The following is a 21,942-nucleotide window of genomic DNA, read 5'->3' as shown; positions in this document are numbered from 1 at the left end:
TTATGATAGAAATAGTTTTGTCAAATGATTACTTCAATAACAAACATTTTTCTTTCATTTCTGGTTTAGTGGACATGATAAATCTAGAAAGGAATGTTATATATCATAATCTAGTCATGAATTTATGGCTAGAATCAGATGGTTAAATTTAGTTAACTATTTTAACAAATTGTTCTGAGCAAACTATTAGTGTTTACCATCTGCATATGGGCAACTGCCATTATCGATAACAGAAATCTATACTCACCTGAAGCTATGGCTTGTGAGGTATTTAATGACAGCTGGTTTGATGCGAGCAACTCCTCCCTGGCTGTGGTTTCCTCTCCCCGTAATCACAGAAAGATAGGGCTTACCACCATTCTGCTTAAATTCTGTTACAACAGGAATTGGAACCGTTAAAATTGATCTATCTTACATTCTCAACAGAAAACAAACCTTTACTCAAACACGTATGAAATAATTTTCATGAGGATTTAGAGATTTATCACTTCAAAAATCCCCAAATTAATGTTTTTAAATGTACTGTTTCACCTACACTTTAAGTATGGAAGCTTCCTAGCAACTCATCCACCTAAAGACTTAAGTGGGACTTCTCCTGTGGGGAGAGAGATTTCCATGTGTCATCAGAATTTCTCTCTGAAATAATGATAACAACAATAATATTAATGATACTTAACAATTATTACACACATGGAGTCAGGCATTGCTTTAAGTGACTTATATTTATTAACTAAGAATCTTTACAAAAACTCTATTACTCTGAAGCCACCCAGCTTTGGTCTGATTAGCAGCTCTGCCACTAAATGACTGTGTGATAGGACCATGGACAATTACTTAGCCTATCTGTGCCTATTTCCTTAACAATAAAATGGGGTATAAGGCAACTGCTTTATAGAATATCATCCTCAGGAAGAGCCATTAGCAAATCCACTAATTATAGCATGGACTGCAGTCTTACCGCTAAAGATAATCAATTATTAACTTAAGAAACTCTTCCAAACAGATGATTTTAAAATATCGAATGAACCTGAGACTCTTAGACCACAGCTTCTGCTTTGGAAATGACCTTGTGAAAATCAAGTATATAAATCCTGAAAGTCAGTAACAGCTACAATAAAATAACAAAAAAAACTTGTTAATAATAGGAGTTGATTTAATAATTCAATAGATACTTGTTCCTCAGTTATAAATAGCACAAGTTTTGGGCTTCCCCGATGCAGGGGACACGGGTTCGTGCCCCGGTCCGGGAAGATCCCACATGCCGTGGAGTGGCTGGGCCCGTGAGCCATGGCCGCTGAGCCTGCGCTCCGCAACGGGAGAGGCCACAACAGTGAGAGGCCCGCGTACCGCAAAAAAAAAAAAAAAAAAAAAAAAAAAGCACAAGTTTTGACCTTTAGCATAAAATACATATACACATAAACATTCCATATTCTGCTCAGTAAGTTGCCCTAAGACTCCATCAGATCCACAAACAGATTGTTTTTCGAGTCTCATATCTCCAGGGCAATATTTAGACTAGAATTTTAGTGGATATGTTGGTCCTGCATTTATAATTCCTTCTTTGCTTAAGATCCACCTCCATAACTTCAAGCAACATTTTGTTCAAAATTCAACTCTCTCTGGGTGATGGCTATACATGGGTATTCACTTTGTAAAAAGTTTTTATGCTATACAATAATTATTTGTGCATTGTTCTTTATGTATGTGATATTACAAATAAATGCTTACTTAAAAAAAATATATCTCAACTAACCATAATTCAGCTCTCATCACTCCTTCACTACCGCTCCTCTCATCAGTTAAGTCAGTCATTTACAGCATTTCACCTTTCAATAGTTTACTTACTGCTCTGAAAATGTTCTCACATGCCTCAAAGTAGGGTGTCAGAGGATGTTTATTGAATGAATTAATATAATATGCTTGGGTTCCCAAATTTCAGGTTAATCCTGCTTACCACCTTTTTTAACTGATTTTTAAGCATATCTCAGATTTCTTATCATTTCAACTGTAAATATTTCAGTATGTATTCAAAAAGATAAGGACCCTTTAAAAAAAACATAACCACAATGTCACCATCATATGGTACAAAGTAAAAATAGTTCCTTAATATGTTTCTAAAAATGGCTAAAAATGTCCCCCAGTAGTCTCAAAAAAAATGTTTTTACTGTGACTTGTTTGAATCAGGGTTGAAACAAGTCTCCACACATTGTATTTGGTTGATATATTTCTTAATTTTTAATCTAAAGGTTCTCCTTCCCGTGTGTGTGTGTGTGTGTGTGTGTGTGTGTGTGTGTGTGCTTTCTTTTATCTTTTTTTTTTTACAATTTGTTGAAAAAATTAGATCATTTATCCTAGATATTTACAGTCTGGATTTTGCTGACTGTATCCCCATGGTGCCATCTAACATGTTCCTCTGTTCCCTATAAATCTGTATAAAGTAGTAGTCAGATCTAAAGGCTCTACCTGCTTCTGGTTATTTGGGGGCAAAAGAAGCTTCATGAGTAGTAGTGGTGTATATTTCAATAAGAAGACACAAAAGGTTCAGATATCTTTTTTGTTTTTTAATTCATCCCCAATTTTGACAATCATCTTTCATGACTAATAGCAATGTGGGGCAGAGCCACAGATTTTTCACCTGGACACATTTCTATTCAACAATACTACCACCTGCTGGTGATGTCAGTAACTACAGGCTACCACAGGTAGCACGCACAAGATGGGCTTTGGCTTCCAAAAAGGGTTTGTATCTTGAGTCTGATCCAGTATCACCTTACACAAATTATTTAACACTTTTATTCTCATAATTTTTTCTATTGAGATAAAATTCACCTAACATAAAATTCATAATTTTAAAATGTACAATTCAGTAGTTTTTAGTACATTATTACAATGTTGTGTAACCATCAACATGATCTAATTCCAGAACATTCCATCATCTCAAAAAGAAATTCTGTTCCTGTTAGCAGTCAATCTCCATCCCCCCTTTCCAGTCCCAGCAAACATTAATGTACTTTCCGTTTCTACTGATCTGCCCATTCTAGACATTTCATGTACAATAAATGGAAATCGTGTAATATGTGGCCCTTTGTATCTGGCTTCTTTCACACTGCATAATGTTTACAAGGTTCATCCATGTTGTAGCACGTATCAGCATTTCATTCCTTTTTATGGCTGAATTATATTCCATTGTATGGATATACCACATTTTTTCCATTCACCAGTTGATAGATTTGCGTTGTTTCCACCTTTTGGCTATTATGAACATTCATGTACCAGCTTTTGTGTGGATGAATTGTGTTTTCAATTATCTTGTGTACAAACCTAGGAGCAGAACTGCTGGGTTATATGGTAGCTCTGTGTTTAACCTTTCAAGGAATGTCAATCTTTTCCACAGTGGTTGTACCATTTAACATTCCCACCAGCAATATATGAGGGTTCCAATTCTCTATATCCTTACTGACACTTATTATTTTCCACTTTATTAAACTGTTTATATCATCAGTTTCCTTACTATAAAATGAGAGGAATACCTACCCTTTATTCAGTCATTTATTCAAAAGTTTTTTAAAGTGGTGAATGAAAGGCTCAATATACAATAATGATTCAATAATCATCATTGACTCAATTCTTGGCCAAAAAGATGGATATTTAATAATCAATTATACAAAAAGCTTTTTATAAGTACTGTGATACAGAGGAGTACTATGAGAGGCTTTTAATAGGGAGCCTAACTTAATCTGGAGGTTAACAAATGATAATGTAGATAAACATAAAGAAAAGGAGAAGAAGCAAAACACAAGATGAGAATGTAGAGACAGGCCAAGGAACAATTATGTAGGGATCTGGGAATTTATGCTAAATGAAACATAGCAACCTGTACTTTTTATCACAATGCTAACCATTTATGTAACTATTTATTCACTGTCATCTATCCTACTAGACAGCAAACTCCATAAAGACAGGGATTGTGTGTCTTTTTCACTGCTTTATCCCTGATGTCTAGAATATAGAAGATAATCAAATTTTACTGAGTAAATGATTTACTCGTCCTCTATAGACAAAATATTCCCTTATAATACTTCCATATAATACTTCTACTTTTCTTTTCTCCAGATTAAATAATGTATTTAAACCACTCTTAAATTTTCTCTTTTCTAATCTTTATTGTTGTTGTTTTCTAGTTCTTTCTCCAAGATTTTCAAAATTCTATTTAAAAAACAACTGGGGGAGGGGGATCCTCTACTTTATCAAAGAATGTCTGCTAATGAACAGAGAAAGGAACACAAAATTATAAAACACCATTATGAGAACTTCCCTGGTAGCGCAGTGGTTAAGAATCCTCCTGCCAATGCAGGGGACGTGGGTTTGATCCCTGGTCCTGGAAGATCCCACATGCCGCGGAGCAACAAAGCCCGTGCGCCACAAGCACTGAGCCTGCGCTCTAGAGCCCGTGAGCCACAACTACTGAAGCCCGCATGCCTACAGCCAGTGCTCTGCAACAAGAGAAGCCACCGCAACTAGAGAAAGCCCACGTGCAACAACAAAGACCCAACACAGACAAAAATAAATAAATTTTAAAAAATAAAATTTTTTTAAAACACCATTATGCAACCACCAATATAATAATTGATTCAGACAAGGATCATCTGTGGATGCTAAAATCATTAGGCAAAATGAGAACAGTTATTCACACAGCCACAAAGTATCAATCACCAAAATTTACTAATTGATTACAAAGAAAGAAAAGGTACATTTACAAATTGAAATCTGATATGATAGAGTCCCACATTAAGCTAAGAAATCAAACTTAACACCACCAATACTGGGGCAAACTGACCATATATGTCTCTTGATTAGTTCCCCAAGGATGACCTAACATCTCCTATGCAGTATTTTCACCAAGAAAATTTTAAACTGAATCTAATCATGAAGAAACAATTAGACAAATTAAAATTGTAGGGCAATCTACCAAACAACTGGCGTGGAGTCTTTAAAAGTGTCAATAACATGGAAAACAAAAAACAGACTGAGGAACACTTCTATATTATAGGAGGCTACAGGTTTGGGACAATCAACTGGAACATATGATGCATGACTAGATCCTGGATTGGGGGTGGAACATGGCACAGCTACATAGGACATTTCCATATAACTGGAAAAATCTGAATATGGCCTGTATATTAGACAACATCATTATAACAATGTTAAATGTCTTAAAAGTGATAATGTATTGTGATTATGTAGGAGAATGAATTTGTCCTCAAGAGATAAACATGCAGAGGTATGCAAAAGTAAAGCACCACAATGTGTAATGAGACTTATTATCAAATGGTTCAGCAGAAAAAAATTCTAGAGAGATAATATAAACAAATGTGGCCAAATGTTGACGACTGATCAATCTAGGTAAAGGATATATGTACAATTCATATACTGTACAAAATTTGTACAATATGTATATTGTACAATTCTTTCAACTTCTCTGCAGGTTTTTAATTTTTCAATATAAAAAGCTAGGAAAAAGGATAATGATAAGAGGACACATGTTGATATGTAAAATAAAGCTCACTGCAACATTATAATTAAACGTCCATCAATATAGGGATGGATACATTATGATAAGGTCACACAATACTACACAGCAGTTATAATTTAAAAAAAACTCAATCCGTCGAGATGAGTAGATCTTGAAAACTGTATTGGGTAAAAATAAAATAAGTGGCTTGGCTGATGATATAGTGTGACACCATGTATGTTCATTTTTTAAAATTCACAAAAAGGATACTATAGACCAATTATGGATGAATGTACAATACACGTAGTAAAGGTATTTTCAAAACTGTCCAGGATGATACAGACCAAACTGTAGGATGTTGATTTCCATCAGAAGGGGAGAGAAGAAAGAGAAAAGGATTGGGGATAATGCAAAGGGAGGAACAACAACAACAAAAAATATATATATGAAGCACATACAGTAAAATGTTATCACTTGTTACTTACATTCATGGGTACACAGGTGTTCGTTATTTTACTCGCAACTTTTTCAATGTGGTTTTCATGATAAAGTTTTTATATCAATTATATTTAATCAAGTATTTAATTACAACTGAATTGTAAAACCTATATGTGCTGAACTGATAAACCTATATAACATATAGTATAAAACTTTCTAAAATATATACAAATTAATTAACCAGAACAATACAGCTATCAATGACACAGCAGTATTATTGAACCACAGGGTAATAACTGAGGCATGGATTCCATGTCTCCACAATAAAATGTAAGACAAAGAGAAAGCCAAGTTGAGAATTCAAAAATATCCTAGTAGTGCTAAGAGGAGATGACTCCCTAGTATTAGAGTCTGGGGTACTACAACAGATTGAATTTTCCCAAGTGCTACCATCTGGTGATGAAAAGGAAACAAGATGATAAACCAACAAGATACTTTAACGTATATAAAGTACATGATATTGATTGTAAGAGGCAGGCAGTAGCATTCCTACTGACCCGCAAAGACAAAATACAAGCAGAAAGGGAGAAGGGCATACTACCAAAATGCAAACACTCATAAATCCTGCCTTTATGATAATTCTATAAAAATCCTATCACCTAATTTACTTCTGCATTTTTTATTTTTTTTTTTGCGGTACGCAGGCCTCTCGCTGTTGTGGCCTCTCCCGTTGCAGAGCACAGGCTCTGGACGCACAGGTTCAGCGGCCATGGCTCACTGGCCCAGCCACTCCGCGGCATGTGGGATCTTCCCGGACCGGGGCACGAACCCGTGTCCCCTGCATCGGCAGGTGGACTCCCAACCACTGCGCCACCAGGGAAGCCCTACTTCTGCATTTTATTAAACATCTGTTGAGCAACTGACATCTAATAAGTATCTATTAGCTTTAATAAATGTCTACTGAACAAAGATGTATTATATTCCTGAATGGTCCAGAGGATTCTCAGATTACATCATGCCCTCCCTTTGACAATTATAACAAAGGAATACAAACGTAACTGAAACAGGAAAATAAAAATGTTAATGGACATGGCAGTTAGAATTCTTTCCCAAGGTTTTCTTGAAGAATGAATCTAATACAAACATCTATAAATGTGGCACAGATATCCTCAGCCTGCACATTCAGACTTCCTTGAATTTGTGAAAATCTGTCATGACTATAGTCCTACCTTCAGTTTTCTCCTGTAAAACTGTCATCAAATGTTCTATAGCCTCATCCACATGCAGCCCATGGAGGTCTAAAACATTCTGTGGCAGCAGGGAGGCATTGACTTTCTCAAAGATCTCCACAGCAGCAAGGTGATTGGCTTCTTTCATCTTCTGCTCATGAAGACTACCCTTTAATTATAAACATATCATCAGTAATCACTTTTGATATCTGCTACTTAGTAAGCAATGAGGAAACAAATAGTGCCCCAAATAAAAGGAAGAACAAAAAAGGCAACAACAAATGTAAAATTTTAAATAATGCAATGGGCTAATATGCAAGAATGCACCAAAATTTAGGTGAATTTCAGTGGACAAATAACATAGTTCTTAAACTACTAAATCATCATTTCTAACACATTCTCTGATCCAAAAATCATAGGAAAAGGACACTTAAATAAACAACACACATCTCAAGAAGGAATCCACTGGTTTATCTTTTGATAATCCTGAGTCTCAACCCTTTAAAACCTTGCAGTTATCCCTGAAGTCATTCCTCAAGGTTTGCTATTATTGCTCACAAGGTTATACCGGTTTGATACCTTTTTCTGCTCCATCATAAAAAAGTAAGTGATATGGAACCACAGAAAACAAAAAGTAAATCAATCAGGTTTCTTGTAATACCATGCTGTATGAGACCAGGTAGAAATTTTACTTCCCTGAGAGATATTAATGTAACTTTCTTTTTCTGACTATGACAGTGATACACAACTTAAAATTCAAGCATGATAGAAAGCACAAGACCTCTGTAATCCCACCCTGGGATGGCCAATATTAACATTCTGCTTCCTTTCCTCCAGAAAATTCATATCTGTTTAGAAGCAGTACTGAATGAGAGAATCCAACCTAAAAGAAAATATGGACTGTCGGAAGAATTCTCAGAACCATACATTTCTTACATATTAGGACACTTTCTGTCACTTATACAATGTACATTCCCCAGAATAACTTAGTCCAGTCACAGTAAGAGTATTATCTGCTTCAAGATTATTCAGATGTTGTAAGTGACAAAGAAAAAATAATTTTCCTCTTTACTTGTTGGGCATAAAACGTGGCAACATTTTTCTTCCCCATCCGATAAGCTTCCTTTGCCTTGCTATAGCATTCCATCCTCTTCTGCTGGTGCAGGAAAGCCTCTGCCCTGTAGTCATCATACTCTGGGTACTCAAAATCCTGGAAAGATGGTTCGCTTGGTATATCTTCAGTCTCTTTCAATTTCTTTGCCTGTACGGTGTTACACAATAAGTAAAATACGAAAGAAAGTAGAAAGCACACATTTTACCTTCAAAAAAATGTACATGAAAACTGGGCTCTACTAATTTTTATCTTTCTTCTTAAAAAACAGACTCTCCCTACTGTCTATCTAGTAAGTCATGCACTTAGCAACTACTGTTAACCTTTTCATGCCATAAGGGTACTCCTTCTTCAACCATTCTTATCTTAGAAGATGTTAAAAAGTTCTCTAAAATTATGAAAATAAAAAAAATCAAGCCAAAAGAGAGAATATAAGATATTCAAGGAATGATGCTCATTTATCTAAATGCAATATTTTCCAAATTTTAGTTTGTAAACCCATTCAAAGGATCAGTCCAACCACTGAAGGAAGTAATGGCGTATTTCAATATTTTTTATAAACCAATTGATAAAGTAATTGAATAATATTCTTGTTAAAACAGAAAGGCATGTGGAGTAACCATGCCTTATAGTAGGTAAAAAATCATAAGGAGGTTTATGGGCAGTTTTCAACCAGCTAACTACCAACTAGCCGCTATGGTAGTGTTGACTTCTTGAGTTTTCTGAAATATCATCAAGTACTTGTTACCCATATGAGACCCTGAATTAAAGAAACTAAACTAACTCTAAGTTAAAACACAAGGTTAATGAGAATAATAATTATTATGCAAATATGCCTCAATACTCTCCACCAAATAGAAAAGAATAAAATTAATGCATCACCATATTCCTAACTCATTACCACAGTCAAAAATCTGTAAATATACAGTCAGTTTATTTTCTGCAACAAACCCAAGGCTCTCTCTTACCTAAGAATATTCATAGGAACTACATCCTTATGTCACGCTCAGTAGTCAAGCTTCACAAGCTTCTTTCATATTAACGTTTAAATATTCTGTGAGTATATGGCTTGCATCCCTGATAAAATCAAAGATTTTCCAGGGAGAGGATAATAAAAACACTTTCTATGACCTTTGAAAAGCCCATAGTGCCTAACAATATGGACATAAATATTTCATAGCTTTAAAATCTCTCTGTGTTGGTGTTCATACTAAAAAATGCAAATACATTTGGTTCTCTGGGAAGGGACCCTTCATTGCTTATTTTTAAAAAAAAGAAAAAACAGGGAATTCCCTGGCAGTCCAGTGGTTAGGACTTGGCACTTTCACTGCCAGAGGCCGGGGTTCAATCCCTAGTGGGGAAACCAAGATCCCGCAAGCCACATGGCGTGGCCCAAAACAGACAGTACATAATGAGAGACACTTTATCAAATAGCTACTCTCTTTTTAAATAAAACCAAAATTTATTTTTACATCCCTTTCATAGTGATGTGGTTTACTTCATTAACAAGGGCCAAATGAAATATGTGCTGCCTAAGAATTTATGTAATTAGTGTCACTTGAAAGTGTGATGTACTATTATACCAAAACCATTTCCAATGGTAACAAACTTGCAAATTTTATCAAAGGCTAAAGGGAAAAAGTAGTAGTATTAATAAACACAGTTTTAAATAAATGTTACTTTCTTGAACAAAGCAGATAAACCAAAATGTTACTGGTATCATGATACTCCCCTTTAGTATCTCTGATCCCTTGGGATCCTGGGATATCAAAGACAGACTATTCTATTCTGTTCAAAATCTTAAAAGATTTTTATCAGTGTTGTGACACCTACCTACGTTTTTTTGAGAAAGGCTAAGAATAATCTCCAGTATAACTTACCCAAATTTACGTTCTGGCCAACATTTACACAACTCACAAACCCTTTTCTGATTCCTACATTTTCTAACCATCTCCCACTTTGAGCAAGCACACTTTGTCCCCATCACTTCCTCTATCGCCAGAATGACCAAGAGTGCCTTGCTCTATTATCAGGTGAAAAAGTAATCTTCATTCCCAGTTTGGCACTGAAGGTCTCATCATCATCTTGTACACTCCCTGAATCTTATAATATACTGCACCTATCCATGATGAACACAGGCATCAGCAGTACACTTGGTTCCTGTTCCGTGTACACGCTAACAGATCACATGAAAACCAAAATTACCTAAGTTCTACGTATCAGCTAAGTGATGGTGAAATATTCAAAGAAAAAAGGCAACATACAAGTGGTGCTCCACTATCCCTGAGTGGTCTTATTAATGAGCAAGTATAGCAGGATGATTGAGGACTGTTTAAAAAAGAAAAAAAAAGCCTAAAACGAATACAAGATTAATATACAAAATCAATTGTATTTCTATGTATTTGCAATGTACAATCCAAAAATAAAATTAAGAAATCAATTTCATTTATAATAGCATCAAAAAAATAAAATGCTTAGAAATAAATTTTTTAAAAGGCATGCAAAACTTATACTCAAAACAACAACAGGGGCTTCCCTGGTGGCACAGTTGTTGAGAGTCCACCTGCCGATGCAGGGGACATGGGTTCGTGCCCCAGGCCGGGAAGATCCCACATGCCGCGGAGCGGCTGGGCCCGTGGGCCATGGCCGCTAAGCCTGCGCGTCCGGAGCCTGTGAGGGCACAACAGTGAGAGGCCTGCGTGGCGCAAAAAAACCCCAAAAAACTACAACACACTGTTGAATGAAATTAAGAGGACCTAAATAAATCGAAAGGTACTCTATATTCATGAATTGGAAGACAATATTGTTCAGATCGCAATACACCTCAAATTGATCCACAGGCTCAACAAAATCCCCATGAAAACTCCAACTGGCTTCTTTGCAGAAATTGACAAGCTGATCCTAAAATTCACATGGAAATGCATGAGGACCAGAATAGACAAAATAATCTTGAAAATAGTTGAAAACACACACTTCCTAATTTCAAAACTTACTACAAAGCTACAGTAATCAAGACTGTGGTACTGGCATAATGAGAAACATACAGATCAACGGAATGAAACTGAGAGTCTAGTGATAAATTTATAGTCAATTCATTTTCAACTAGGGTGCTAAGAAAATTCAATGGGGAAAAGCAGTCTTTGCAACAAGTGGTGCTGTGACAACTGGATATCCACATGCAAAAGAATGAACCTGGACCCCTATCTCACACCATATACAAAAATTAACCCAAATAGATCAAAGCTCTAAATGTAAACACTAAAACTATAAAACTCTTAGAAGAAAACTCAGGTGTAAATCCCCATGACCGTGAATTAGGCAATAGTTTCTTAGATATGACACCAAAAGTACATCCAACAGGTTCCTGTTTCAAGATGGCAGAAGAGTAAGACACAGAGACCACCTTCCTCCCCACAGATACACCAGAAATACATCTACACATGGAACAACTCCTACAGAATACCTACTGAATGCTGGCAGAAGACCTCAGACCTCCCAAAAGGCAAGAAACCCCCCACGTACCTGGGTAGGGCAAAGGAAAAAAGAATAAACAGAGACGGGACGGGAGAATAGGGACGGGACCTGCACCAGTGGGAGGGAGCTGTGAAGGAGGAAAGGTTTCCACACACTAGGAAGCCCATTCGCGGGCGGAGACTGCGGGTGGTGGAGGGAAAAAGCTTCGGGGCCGCAGAGGAGAGCACAGCAACAGGGGTACGGAGGGCAAAGCAGGGAGATTCCCGCACAGAGGATCAGTGCCGAGCAGCACTCACCAGCCCGAGAGGCTTGTCTGCTCACCCGCCGGAATGGGCGGGGCTGGGAGCTTAGGCCCGGGATTTGGTCAGAGCACCGGGAGAGGACTGCGGTTGGCAGCGTGAACACAGCCTGCAGGGGATTAGTGCGCCACGGCTAACCGGGAGGGAATCCGGGGGAAAAGTTTGGACCTGCCGAAGAGGCAAGAGACTTTTTCTTCCCTCTTTGTTTCCTGGTGTGCGAGGAGAGGGGATTAAGAGCGTTGCTTAAAGGAGCTCCAGAGACGGGCGCGAGCCGCGGCTAACAGCGCGGACCCCAGAGACGGGCAGGAGACGCTAAGGCTGCTGCTCCCGCCACCAAGAAGCCTGTGTGTGAGCACAGGTCACTATCCACACACCCGCTTCCGGGGAGCCTGTGCAGCTCGCTACTGCCAGGGCCCCAGGATCCAGGGACAACTCCCCCAGGAAAACACACGGCACGCCTCAGGCTCGTGCAACGTCATGCTGGCCTCTGCTGCCGCAGACCCGCCCCGCACTCTGTACCCCTCCCTCCCCCCGGCCTGAGTGAGCCAGAGCCCCCGATCAGCTGCTCCTTTAACCCCATCCTGTCTGAGCGAAGAACAGACGCCCTCCAGCGACCTACACGCAGAGGTGGGGCCAAATCCAAAGCTGAGCCCCTGTGAGCTGTGAGAACAAAGAAGAGAAAGGGAAATCTCTCCCAGCAGCCTCAGAAGCAGTGGATTAAATCTCCACAATCAACTTGATGTACCCTGCATCTGAGGAATACCTGAATAGACAACGAATCATCCCAAATTGAGGAGATGGACTTTGAGAACAAGATTTATGATTTTTTCCCCTTTTCCTCTTTTTGTGAGTATGTGTATGCTTCTGTGTGAGATTTTGTCTGTATAGCTTTGCTTCCACCATTTGTCCTAGGGTTCTATACGTCCATTTTTTTGTTGTTGTTGTTATTGTTTTAATTTTTTTTCTCTTAATAATTATTTTTTTATTTTAATAACTTTATTATATTTTATCTTATTACTTTATTTTATCTTCTCTTTTTTCCTTCCTTCACTCATCCCTCCCTCCCTCCTTTCTTTCTTTCTTTCCTTCTTTCCTTCTTTCTTTCTCTCTCTCTCTCCCTCCCTCCCTCCCTCTCTCTCTCTCTCTCTCTCTCTCTCTCTCTCTTTCTTCTATTAATTCTTTCTTCCTACTTTTTCTCCCTTTTATTCTGAGCCGTGTGGATGAAAGGCTCTTGGTGCTGCAGCCAGGAGTCAGTGCTGTGCCTCTGAGGTGGGAGAGCCAACTTCAGGACACTGGTCCACAAGAGACCTCCCAGCTACACATAATATCAAATGGTGAAAACCTCCCAGAGATCTCCATTTCAACACCAGCACCCAGCTTCACTCAACGACCAGCAAGCTACAGTGCTGGACATCTTATGCCAAACAACTAGCAAGACAGGAACACAACCCCACCCATTAGCAGAGAGGCTGCCTAAAATCATAATAAGTCCACAGACACCCCAAAACACACCACCAGACGTGGACCTCCCCACCAGAAAGACAAGATCCAGCCTAATCCACCAGAACACAGGCACTAGTCCCCTCCACCAGGAAGCCTTCACAACCCACTGAACCAACCTTAGCCACTGGGGACAGACACCAAAAACAACGGGAACTACGAACCTGCAGCCTGAAAAAGGGAGACCCCAAACACAGTAAGATAAGCAAAATGAGAAGACAAAAAAACACACAGCAGATGAAGGAGCAAGATAAAAACCCACCAGACCTAACAAATGAAGAGGAAATAGGCAGTCTACCTGAAAAAGAATTCAGAATAATGATAGTAAAGATAATCCAAAATCTTGGAAACAGACAAAATGCAAGAAACATTTAACAAGCACCTAGAAGAACTAAAGATGAAACAAACAACAATGAACAACACAATAAATGAAATTAAAAATACTCTAGATGGGATCAATAGCAGAATAACTGAGGCAGAAGAACGGATAAGTGACCTGGAAGATAAAATGGTGGAAATAACTACTGCAGAGCAGAATAAAGAAAAAAGAATGAAAAGAACTGAGGACAGTCTCAGAGACCTCTGGCACAACATTAAACGCACCAACATTTGAATTATAGGGGTTCCAGAAGAAGAAGAGAAAAAGAAAAGGACTGAGAAAATATTTGAAGAGATTATAGTTGGAAACTTCCCTAATATGGGAAAGGAAACAGTTAATCAAGTCCAGGAAGCACAGAGACTCTCATACAGGATAAATCCAAGGAGAAACACGCCAAGACACATATTAATCAAACTGTCAAAAATTAAATACAAAGAAAACATATTAAAAGCAGCAAGGGAAAAACAACAAATAACACACAAGGGAATCCCCATAAGGTTAACAGCTGATCTTTCAGCAGAAACTCTGCAAGCCAGAAGGGACTGGCAGGACATATTTAAAGTGGTGAAGGAGAAAAACCTGCAACCAAGATTACTCTACCCAGCAATGATCTCATTCAGATTTGATGGAGAAATTAAAACCTTTACAGACAAGCAAAAGCTGAGAGAGTTCAGCAAAACCAAACCAGCTTTACAAAAACTGCTAAAGGAACTTCTCTAGGCAAGAAACACAAGAAAAGGAAAAGACCTACAATAACGAACCCAAAACAATTTAGAAAATGGGAATAGGAACATACATATCGATAATTACCTTAAATGTAAATGGATTAAATGCCCCCACCAAAAGACACAGATTGGCTGAATGGATACAAAAACAAGACCCATATATTTGCTGTCTACAAGAGACCCACTTCAGACCTAGAGACACATACAGACTGAAAGTAAGGGGATGGAAACAGATATTTCATGCAAATGGAAACCAAAAGAAACCTGGAGTAGCTATTCTCATATCAGACAAAATAGACTTTAAAATAAAGACTATTAGAAGAGACAAAGAAGGACACTACATAATGATCAAGGGATCGATCCAAGAAGAAGATATAACAATTGTAAATATTTATGCACCCAACATAGGAGCACCTCAATACATAAGGCAAATACTAACAGCCATAAAAGGGGAAATCGACAGTAACACATTCATAGTAGGGGACTTTAACACCCCACTTTCACCAATGGACAGATCATCCCAAATGAAAATAAATAAGGAAACACAAGCTTTAAATGATACATTAAACAAGATGAACTTAATCGATATTTATAGGACATTCTATCCAAAAACAACAGAATACACATTTTTCTCAAGTGCTCATGGAACATTCTCCAGGATAGATCATATCTTGGGTCACAAATCAAGCCTTGGTAAATTTAAGAAAACTGAAATTGTATCAAGTATCTTTTCTGACCACAATGCTATGAGACTAGATATCAATTACAGGAAAAGATCTGTAAAAAATACAAACACATGGAGGCTAAACAATACACTACTTAATAACGAAGTGATCACTGAAGAAATCAAAGAGGAAATCAAAAAATACCTAGAAACAAATGACAATGGAGACACGACAACCCAAAATCTATGGGATGCAGCAAAAGCAGTTCTAAGAGGGAAGTTTATAGCAATACAATCCTACCTTAAGAAACAGGAAACATCTCGAATAAACAACCTAACCTTGCATCTAAATCAATTAGAGAAAGAAGAACAAAAAAACCCCAAAGTCAGCAGAAGAAAAGAAATCATAAAAATCAGGTCAGAAATAAACGAAAAAGAAATGAAGGAAACGATAGCAAAGATCAATAAAACTAAAAGCTGGTTCTTTGAGAAGATAAACAAAATTGATAAACCATTAGCCAGACTCATCAAGAAAAAATGGGAGAAGACTCAAATCAATAGAATTAGAAATGAAAAAGGAGAAGTAACAACTGACACTGCAGAAATACAAAAGATCATGAGAGATTACTACAAGCAACTCTATGCCAATAAAATGGACAACCTGGAAGAAATGGACAAATTCTTAGAAATGTACAACCTGCCAAGACTGAATTAGGAAGAAATAGAAAATATGAACAGGCCAATCACAAGCACTGAAATTGAAACTGTGATTAAAAATCTTCCAACAAACAAAAGCCCAGGACCAGATGGCTTCACAGGAGAATTCTATCAAACATTTAGAGAAGAGCTAACACCTATCCTTCTCAAGCTCTTACAAAATATAGCAGAGGGAGGAACACTCCCAAACTCATTCTACAAGGCCACCATCACCCTGATACCAAAACCAGACAAGGATGTCACAAAGAAAGAAAACTACAGGCCAATATCACTGATGAACATAGATGCAAAAATCCTCAACAAAATACTAGCAAACAGAATTCAACAGCACATTAAACGCATCATACATCATGATCAAGTGGGGTTTATTCCAGGAATGCAAGGATTCTTCAATATACGCAAATCAATCAATGTGATACACCATATTAACAAATTGAAGGAGAAAAACCATATGATCATCTCAATAGATGCAGAGAAAGCTTTCGACAAAATTCAACACCCATTTATGATAAAAACCCTCCAGAAAGTAGACATAGAGGGAACTTACCTCAACATAATAAAGGCCATATATGACAAACCCACAGCCAACATTGTCCTCAACGGTGAAAAACTGAAAGCATTTCCACTAAGATCAGGAACAAGACAAGGTTGCCCACTCTCACCACTCTTATTCAACATAGTTTTGGAAGTTTTAGCCACAGCAATCAGAGAAGAAAAGGAAATAAAAGGAATCCAAATTGGAAAAGAAGTAAAGCTGTCACTGTTTGCAGATACATAGAGAATCCTAAAGATGCTACCAGAAAACTACTAGAGCTAATCAATGAATTTGGTAAAGTAGCAGGATACAAAATTAATGCACAGAAATTGCTGGCATTCCTATACACTAATGATGAAAAATCTGAAAGTGAAATCAAGAAAACACTCCCATTTACCACTGCAACAGAAAGAATAAAATATCTAGGAATAAACCTACCTAAGGAGACAAAAGACCTGTATGCAGAAAATTATAAGACACTGATGAAAGAAATTAAAGATGATACAAATAGATGGAGAGATATACCATGTTCTTGGATTGGAAGAATCAACATTGTGCAAATGACTCTACTACCCAAAGCAATCTACAGATTCAATGCAATCCCTATCAAACTACCACTGGCATTTTTCACAGAACTAGAACAAAAAATTTCACAATTTGTATGGAAACACAAAAGACCCCGAATAGCCAAAGCAATCTTGAGAACGAAAAACGGAGCTGGAGGAATCAGGCTCCCTGACTTCAGACTATACTACAAAGCTACAGTAATCAAGACAGTATGGTACTGGCACAAAAACAGAAAGATAGATCAATGGAACAGGATAGAAAGCCCAGAGATAAACCCACGCACAAACGGTCACCTTATCTTTGATAAAGGAGGCAGGAATGTACAGTGGAGAAAGGACAGCCTCTTCAGTAAGTGGTGCTGGGAAAACTGGACAGGTACATGTAAAAGTATGAGATTAGACCACTCCCTAACACCATACACAAAAATAAGCTCAAATGGATTAAAGACTTAAATGTAAGGCCAGAAACTATCAAACTCTTAGAGGAAAACATAGGCAGAACACTCTATGACATAAATCACAGCAAGATCCTTTTTGACCCACCTCCTAGAGAAATGGAAATGAAAACAAAAATAAACAAATGGGACCTAATGAAACTTCAAAGCTTTTGCACAGCAAAGGAAACCATAAACAAGACCAAAAGACAACCCTCAGAATGGGAGAAAATATTTGCAAATGAAGCAACTGACAAAGGATTAATCTCCAAAATTTATAAGCAGCTCAATAACAAAAAAACCAACAACCCAATCCAAAATGGGCAGAAGACCTAAGTAGACATTTCTCCAATGAAGATATACAGACTGCCAACAAACACATGAAAGAATGCTCAACATCATTAATCATTAGAGAAATGCAAATCAAAACTACAATGAGATATCATCTCACACCAGTCAGAATGGCCATCATCAAAAAATCTAGAAACAATAAATGCTGGAGAGGGTGTGGAGAAAAGGGAACCCTCTTGCACTGTTGGTGGGAATGTAAATTGATACAGCCACTGTGGAGAACAGTATGGAGGTTCCTTAAAAAACTAAAAATAGAACTACCATATGACCCAGCAATCCCACTACTGGGCATACACCCTGAGAAAACCATAATTCAAAAAGAGTCATGTACCAAAATGTTCATTGCAGCTCTATGTACAATAGCCCGGAGATGGAAACAACCTAAGTGTCCATCGTCGGATGAATGGATAAAGAAGATGTGGCACATATATACAATGGAATATTACTCAGCCATAAAAAGATACGAAATTGAGCTATTTGTAATGAGGTGGATAGACCTAGAGTCTGTCATACAGAGTGAAGTAAGTCAGAAAGAGAAAGACAAATACTGTATGCTAACACATATATATGGAATTTAAGAAAAAAAAATGTCATGAACAACCTAGGGGTAAGACAGGAATAAAGACACAGACCTACTAGAGAATGGACTTGAGGATATGGGGAGGGGGAAGGGTAAGCTGTCACACAGCGAGAAAAAAGAAAAAATGAAAAGAAAACAAAAGTACATCCAACAAAAGAAAAAATTGTGATCAATTTTTAAAACTTTTGTGCTTCAAAGGACATCATCAAAAAAGTGAAAAGACAACCCTTGGAACAGGAAAAATTCTGCAAGTCATATGTCTGATAAGGGTCTTGTACATAGACTATATAAAAATTCATACAACTAGAGAATTTTTTAATTGTAATGGGTAATGGATATTAATAGACATTTCTTCAAAGAAGTTATACAAATGGCCAATAAGCACATGATAAGATGCTCAACATCACCAGTAATCAGGGAAATGCAAATCAAAATCACAACGAGATACCACTTCTGTATTAGCCACGTCTTTTATTTCCTGTATTCTGATGCTTTGACATCTGGGGCCTTGCTGACCCCCAGAGACACAGCACCCACCACCTTGGGGTTAGCTAATTCCTAGAGATAGGAAACAACTCACTTGCTAGAACGCTTTATATATGCAAACCATCCAATCTAGAGCCCATACCCCCAACCACCTTCTTTATGGGGCTCTCACTCTCTGACTACCATCTATATACCCTGATCACCGAAGCCAGGTACCAGAAAACTGGGGACAGTTCCTATGCCCCAGAGCCTGCTGAAATTATTCAAGCTAGTCCATCCTAAACCTGCTTATTACTCTGTGTGGCCCAGTCCTTCCTGCAGACACCACAAAAAAGGCTCTTGCCCACACTTCCCCCCTACTTCCTTTGCCTCCTTGACCCTGGTGCTTCCTCATGTGGCTTTGGGCCATGCCTCCTGTTTCTAGGGATCCTTCACAACGTTTCCATGTCTGGGTGTCTTACCATACCTGATTAAAACAAATCCCAGGTACCCATAAAACAACTTCACACCCACTAGGATGGCTATAATCAAAAAGACAGATGATAACAAGTGTCAGAGAGGATGTGGAGAAATTGTAACCCTCATACACTGCTGATGGAAATGTAAAAGAACGCAGCCATTTGGGGAAAATACTTGGTAGCTTCTCAAACGGCTAAACATTTCCACCCACATTATTTATGCCCTAAGACCCATCATATTACACCCACTGCTATTCAATTAAGCCTCATACTCTACTGTGTAGTCTACACATAAAAAGTTACAGAAATTCCAATGCTTGTTGTGCACAAAGGGTTTAAAGAAAAAAATATAATCAGCTATAAATTCACTATTTTGAGCAAACAGATATTCTAAACCAAATATGCTATTGGTGGTTAAATTTCCAGTCTATGAAAAAGGGTGAGAAATAATCATTAAACTATCTAACAAACCAATTATATTTTCAAACACAATTATTTACCATTACTGTAAAAAGTTAAGTAGCTCTATACCTTTTTCTCCTTAGACTTCTGTGCAGTATGAGAAGTGACATTCTCATTTTGGTGAACAAACTCTTGTGCTACCACTGTTTTTACAGGGTCTCCTTCAAGAACACAATTTAGAAATTGCACTGTGTGTTCTAACGAATAGCTGTAGAGAGTTGAAGTACAAATATGAGGTCAATAAATGAAAATAAAAGTTATGTGGAAACATTAACATAAGCAATCTTACAAAATCTTAGAAGAATATGAAAAATTGGCTCACTTCTGAGTTTTAACATGAAAATTAAATGCTCATTGTGTATCTCAAGACTCAAGAATGAACAGAGGGAAAGTGTCAAGTTAGAGGCTCTCAAAAACTAATTTTTTAAATGAATACCGAAAAGTAACATATTGATAATTAATTCATTTTCTTATCTTTTATTCCAGGTAAATTTTCCACAAATCTTTCTTTCATCTTATCACCTATACTTAAGTCCCTTGTTGGATTCACACATGGTTTCAGTTTCCTTCAAACATCAAAAACAGACAATAAATCCTTAAACTGACATTTTTATCCTGTCAAATTTTACATTTTACTTATACCATGGCGTTCTAGTCAAAGAAATTCTAAGCAGGGATATAGAAAGGAAAAACTAAAACACTACCCTACCTCTCACCCCTACATTATTTAGGCATATTTTCATGGTGATACTATATTATGTGGAATACGAAATTCTACAAAAATTGACAAACATCTGAAACGCTAATGTCCCTGTATCCAAAGAAACTCATTCCAAAGAAAATTATAAATGATTTTATACTGCTCATTATTTCAGACTATTTATGCCTCTGATCTTTTCCAATGGCCAGATAATGAAGAGCTAACCACAAAGGACTGTTTTTGAAATGTGACAGCTATCTAAAATACTGTGATATTTTGCTATTCATCAATTTATTAAAGACAACCCTTGAAGGGGAACCATTTGGGACTACCAATTCTCCTTGAGCACTCTCATCTTGCCGCCACACATATGCTCAACAAATTGGGGTTTCTAGGGGCTAGAAACTACCAGAAATTAACCACATCCTAACTAGTTCTTAAAATCACCTGGCTTGCCCACTCCTAGGGCCGGAAGCCAGTCTCCACCACAGGCGCTGTTAGCAGTGCGTGGCCCTGGAAGATGACACTGCAGGCGTACGCTGCAGTAACTGAACGAACCTACCCTTCTTACCCGGGGTGAAACTGAAGCTACTGGTAACTGAGACAATTATCCACTTGTTGGCAGACAAATGGAGGTAATCATTTAATACCATAATACCTGCCCCAAGGGGCCTGACTGACCAATCACTCTGAGCATCGAGAGGAAGGACTCAACTCAGTCCCCTTACCTTGCCTGGGGAACCACAACTCTGGGTAATTTCACATCAGGGCTTCTTGCCCTAGGTCCCCATAGAAGAGAGTTGCCATATGCCAGCACCACCCTCCTAACCCCCAGTGCCTTGGGATATTTTAACACACAACTCTAAGAAAACAGCTGTTTAGGTAGCAAAAATAAATAGAAAAATTGTGGATTGAAATAATACCATGAAAAACTTGATTCAAGTGACATATTTAGAACTCTGCATACTCAGCAGAGAATATTCTTTTTCAAAAACACTTTCAGGGACTTTCCTGGTGGTCCAGTGGTTGCGAATCCACCTTCCAATGCAGGGGACATGGGTTCAATCTCTGGTTGGGAACTAAGATGCCACAGGCCACAGGGCAACTAAGCCCATGTGCCACAACTACTGAGCCTGCGCGCTCTGCAGCCCGCGGGCCAGAACTAGAGAGAAGTCAGCATGCTGCAATGAAAGATACCGCATGCCACAACTAAGACACGAAGAAGCCAAATAAATAAGTAAATAAATAAATATTTTTTTAAAAAGGCACTTTGTGCAATATTTATAATAACTGATCATGTATTAAACCACAAAGGAAATCTC

At 37.8% G+C, this 21,942-nt stretch overlaps 1 protein-coding gene across 12 annotated transcripts in view; it reads right to left on the bottom strand.

Annotated features, from left to right (window-relative positions):
- N4BP2 (NEDD4 binding protein 2) overlaps window positions 1–21,942 on the bottom strand; it is a 90,159-nt gene that overhangs the window by 3,775 nt on the left and 64,442 nt on the right. For 10 of the 12 annotated variants that reach the window (XM_067735772.1, XM_067735769.1, XM_067735766.1 and 7 more), the window contains 4 exons: window positions 19,990–20,128; window positions 8,252–8,440; window positions 7,180–7,348; window positions 248–371 (listed from right to left, as the gene is read on the bottom strand). In XM_067735772.1, coding sequence (XP_067591873.1) covers window positions 248–371; window positions 7,180–7,348; window positions 8,252–8,440; window positions 19,990–20,128 — 621 coding nt within the window. Of the gene's footprint in view, window positions 1–247; window positions 372–1,361; window positions 5,861–7,179; window positions 7,349–8,251; window positions 8,441–19,989; window positions 20,129–21,942 lie in introns of those variants that run through there. The other 2 variants (XM_067735773.1, XR_010942960.1) reach the window with 2 other exon arrangements.

Source organism: Pseudorca crassidens, chromosome 4 (assembly GCF_039906515.1).
Source record: "Pseudorca crassidens isolate mPseCra1 chromosome 4, mPseCra1.hap1, whole genome shotgun sequence".
In the NCBI taxonomy this organism is placed as follows: domain Eukaryota; kingdom Metazoa; phylum Chordata; class Mammalia; order Artiodactyla; family Delphinidae; genus Pseudorca; species Pseudorca crassidens.
The sequence above is the reverse complement of the archived record's forward strand: the minus strand, read 5'-3'. Positions and strand labels throughout refer to the sequence as shown.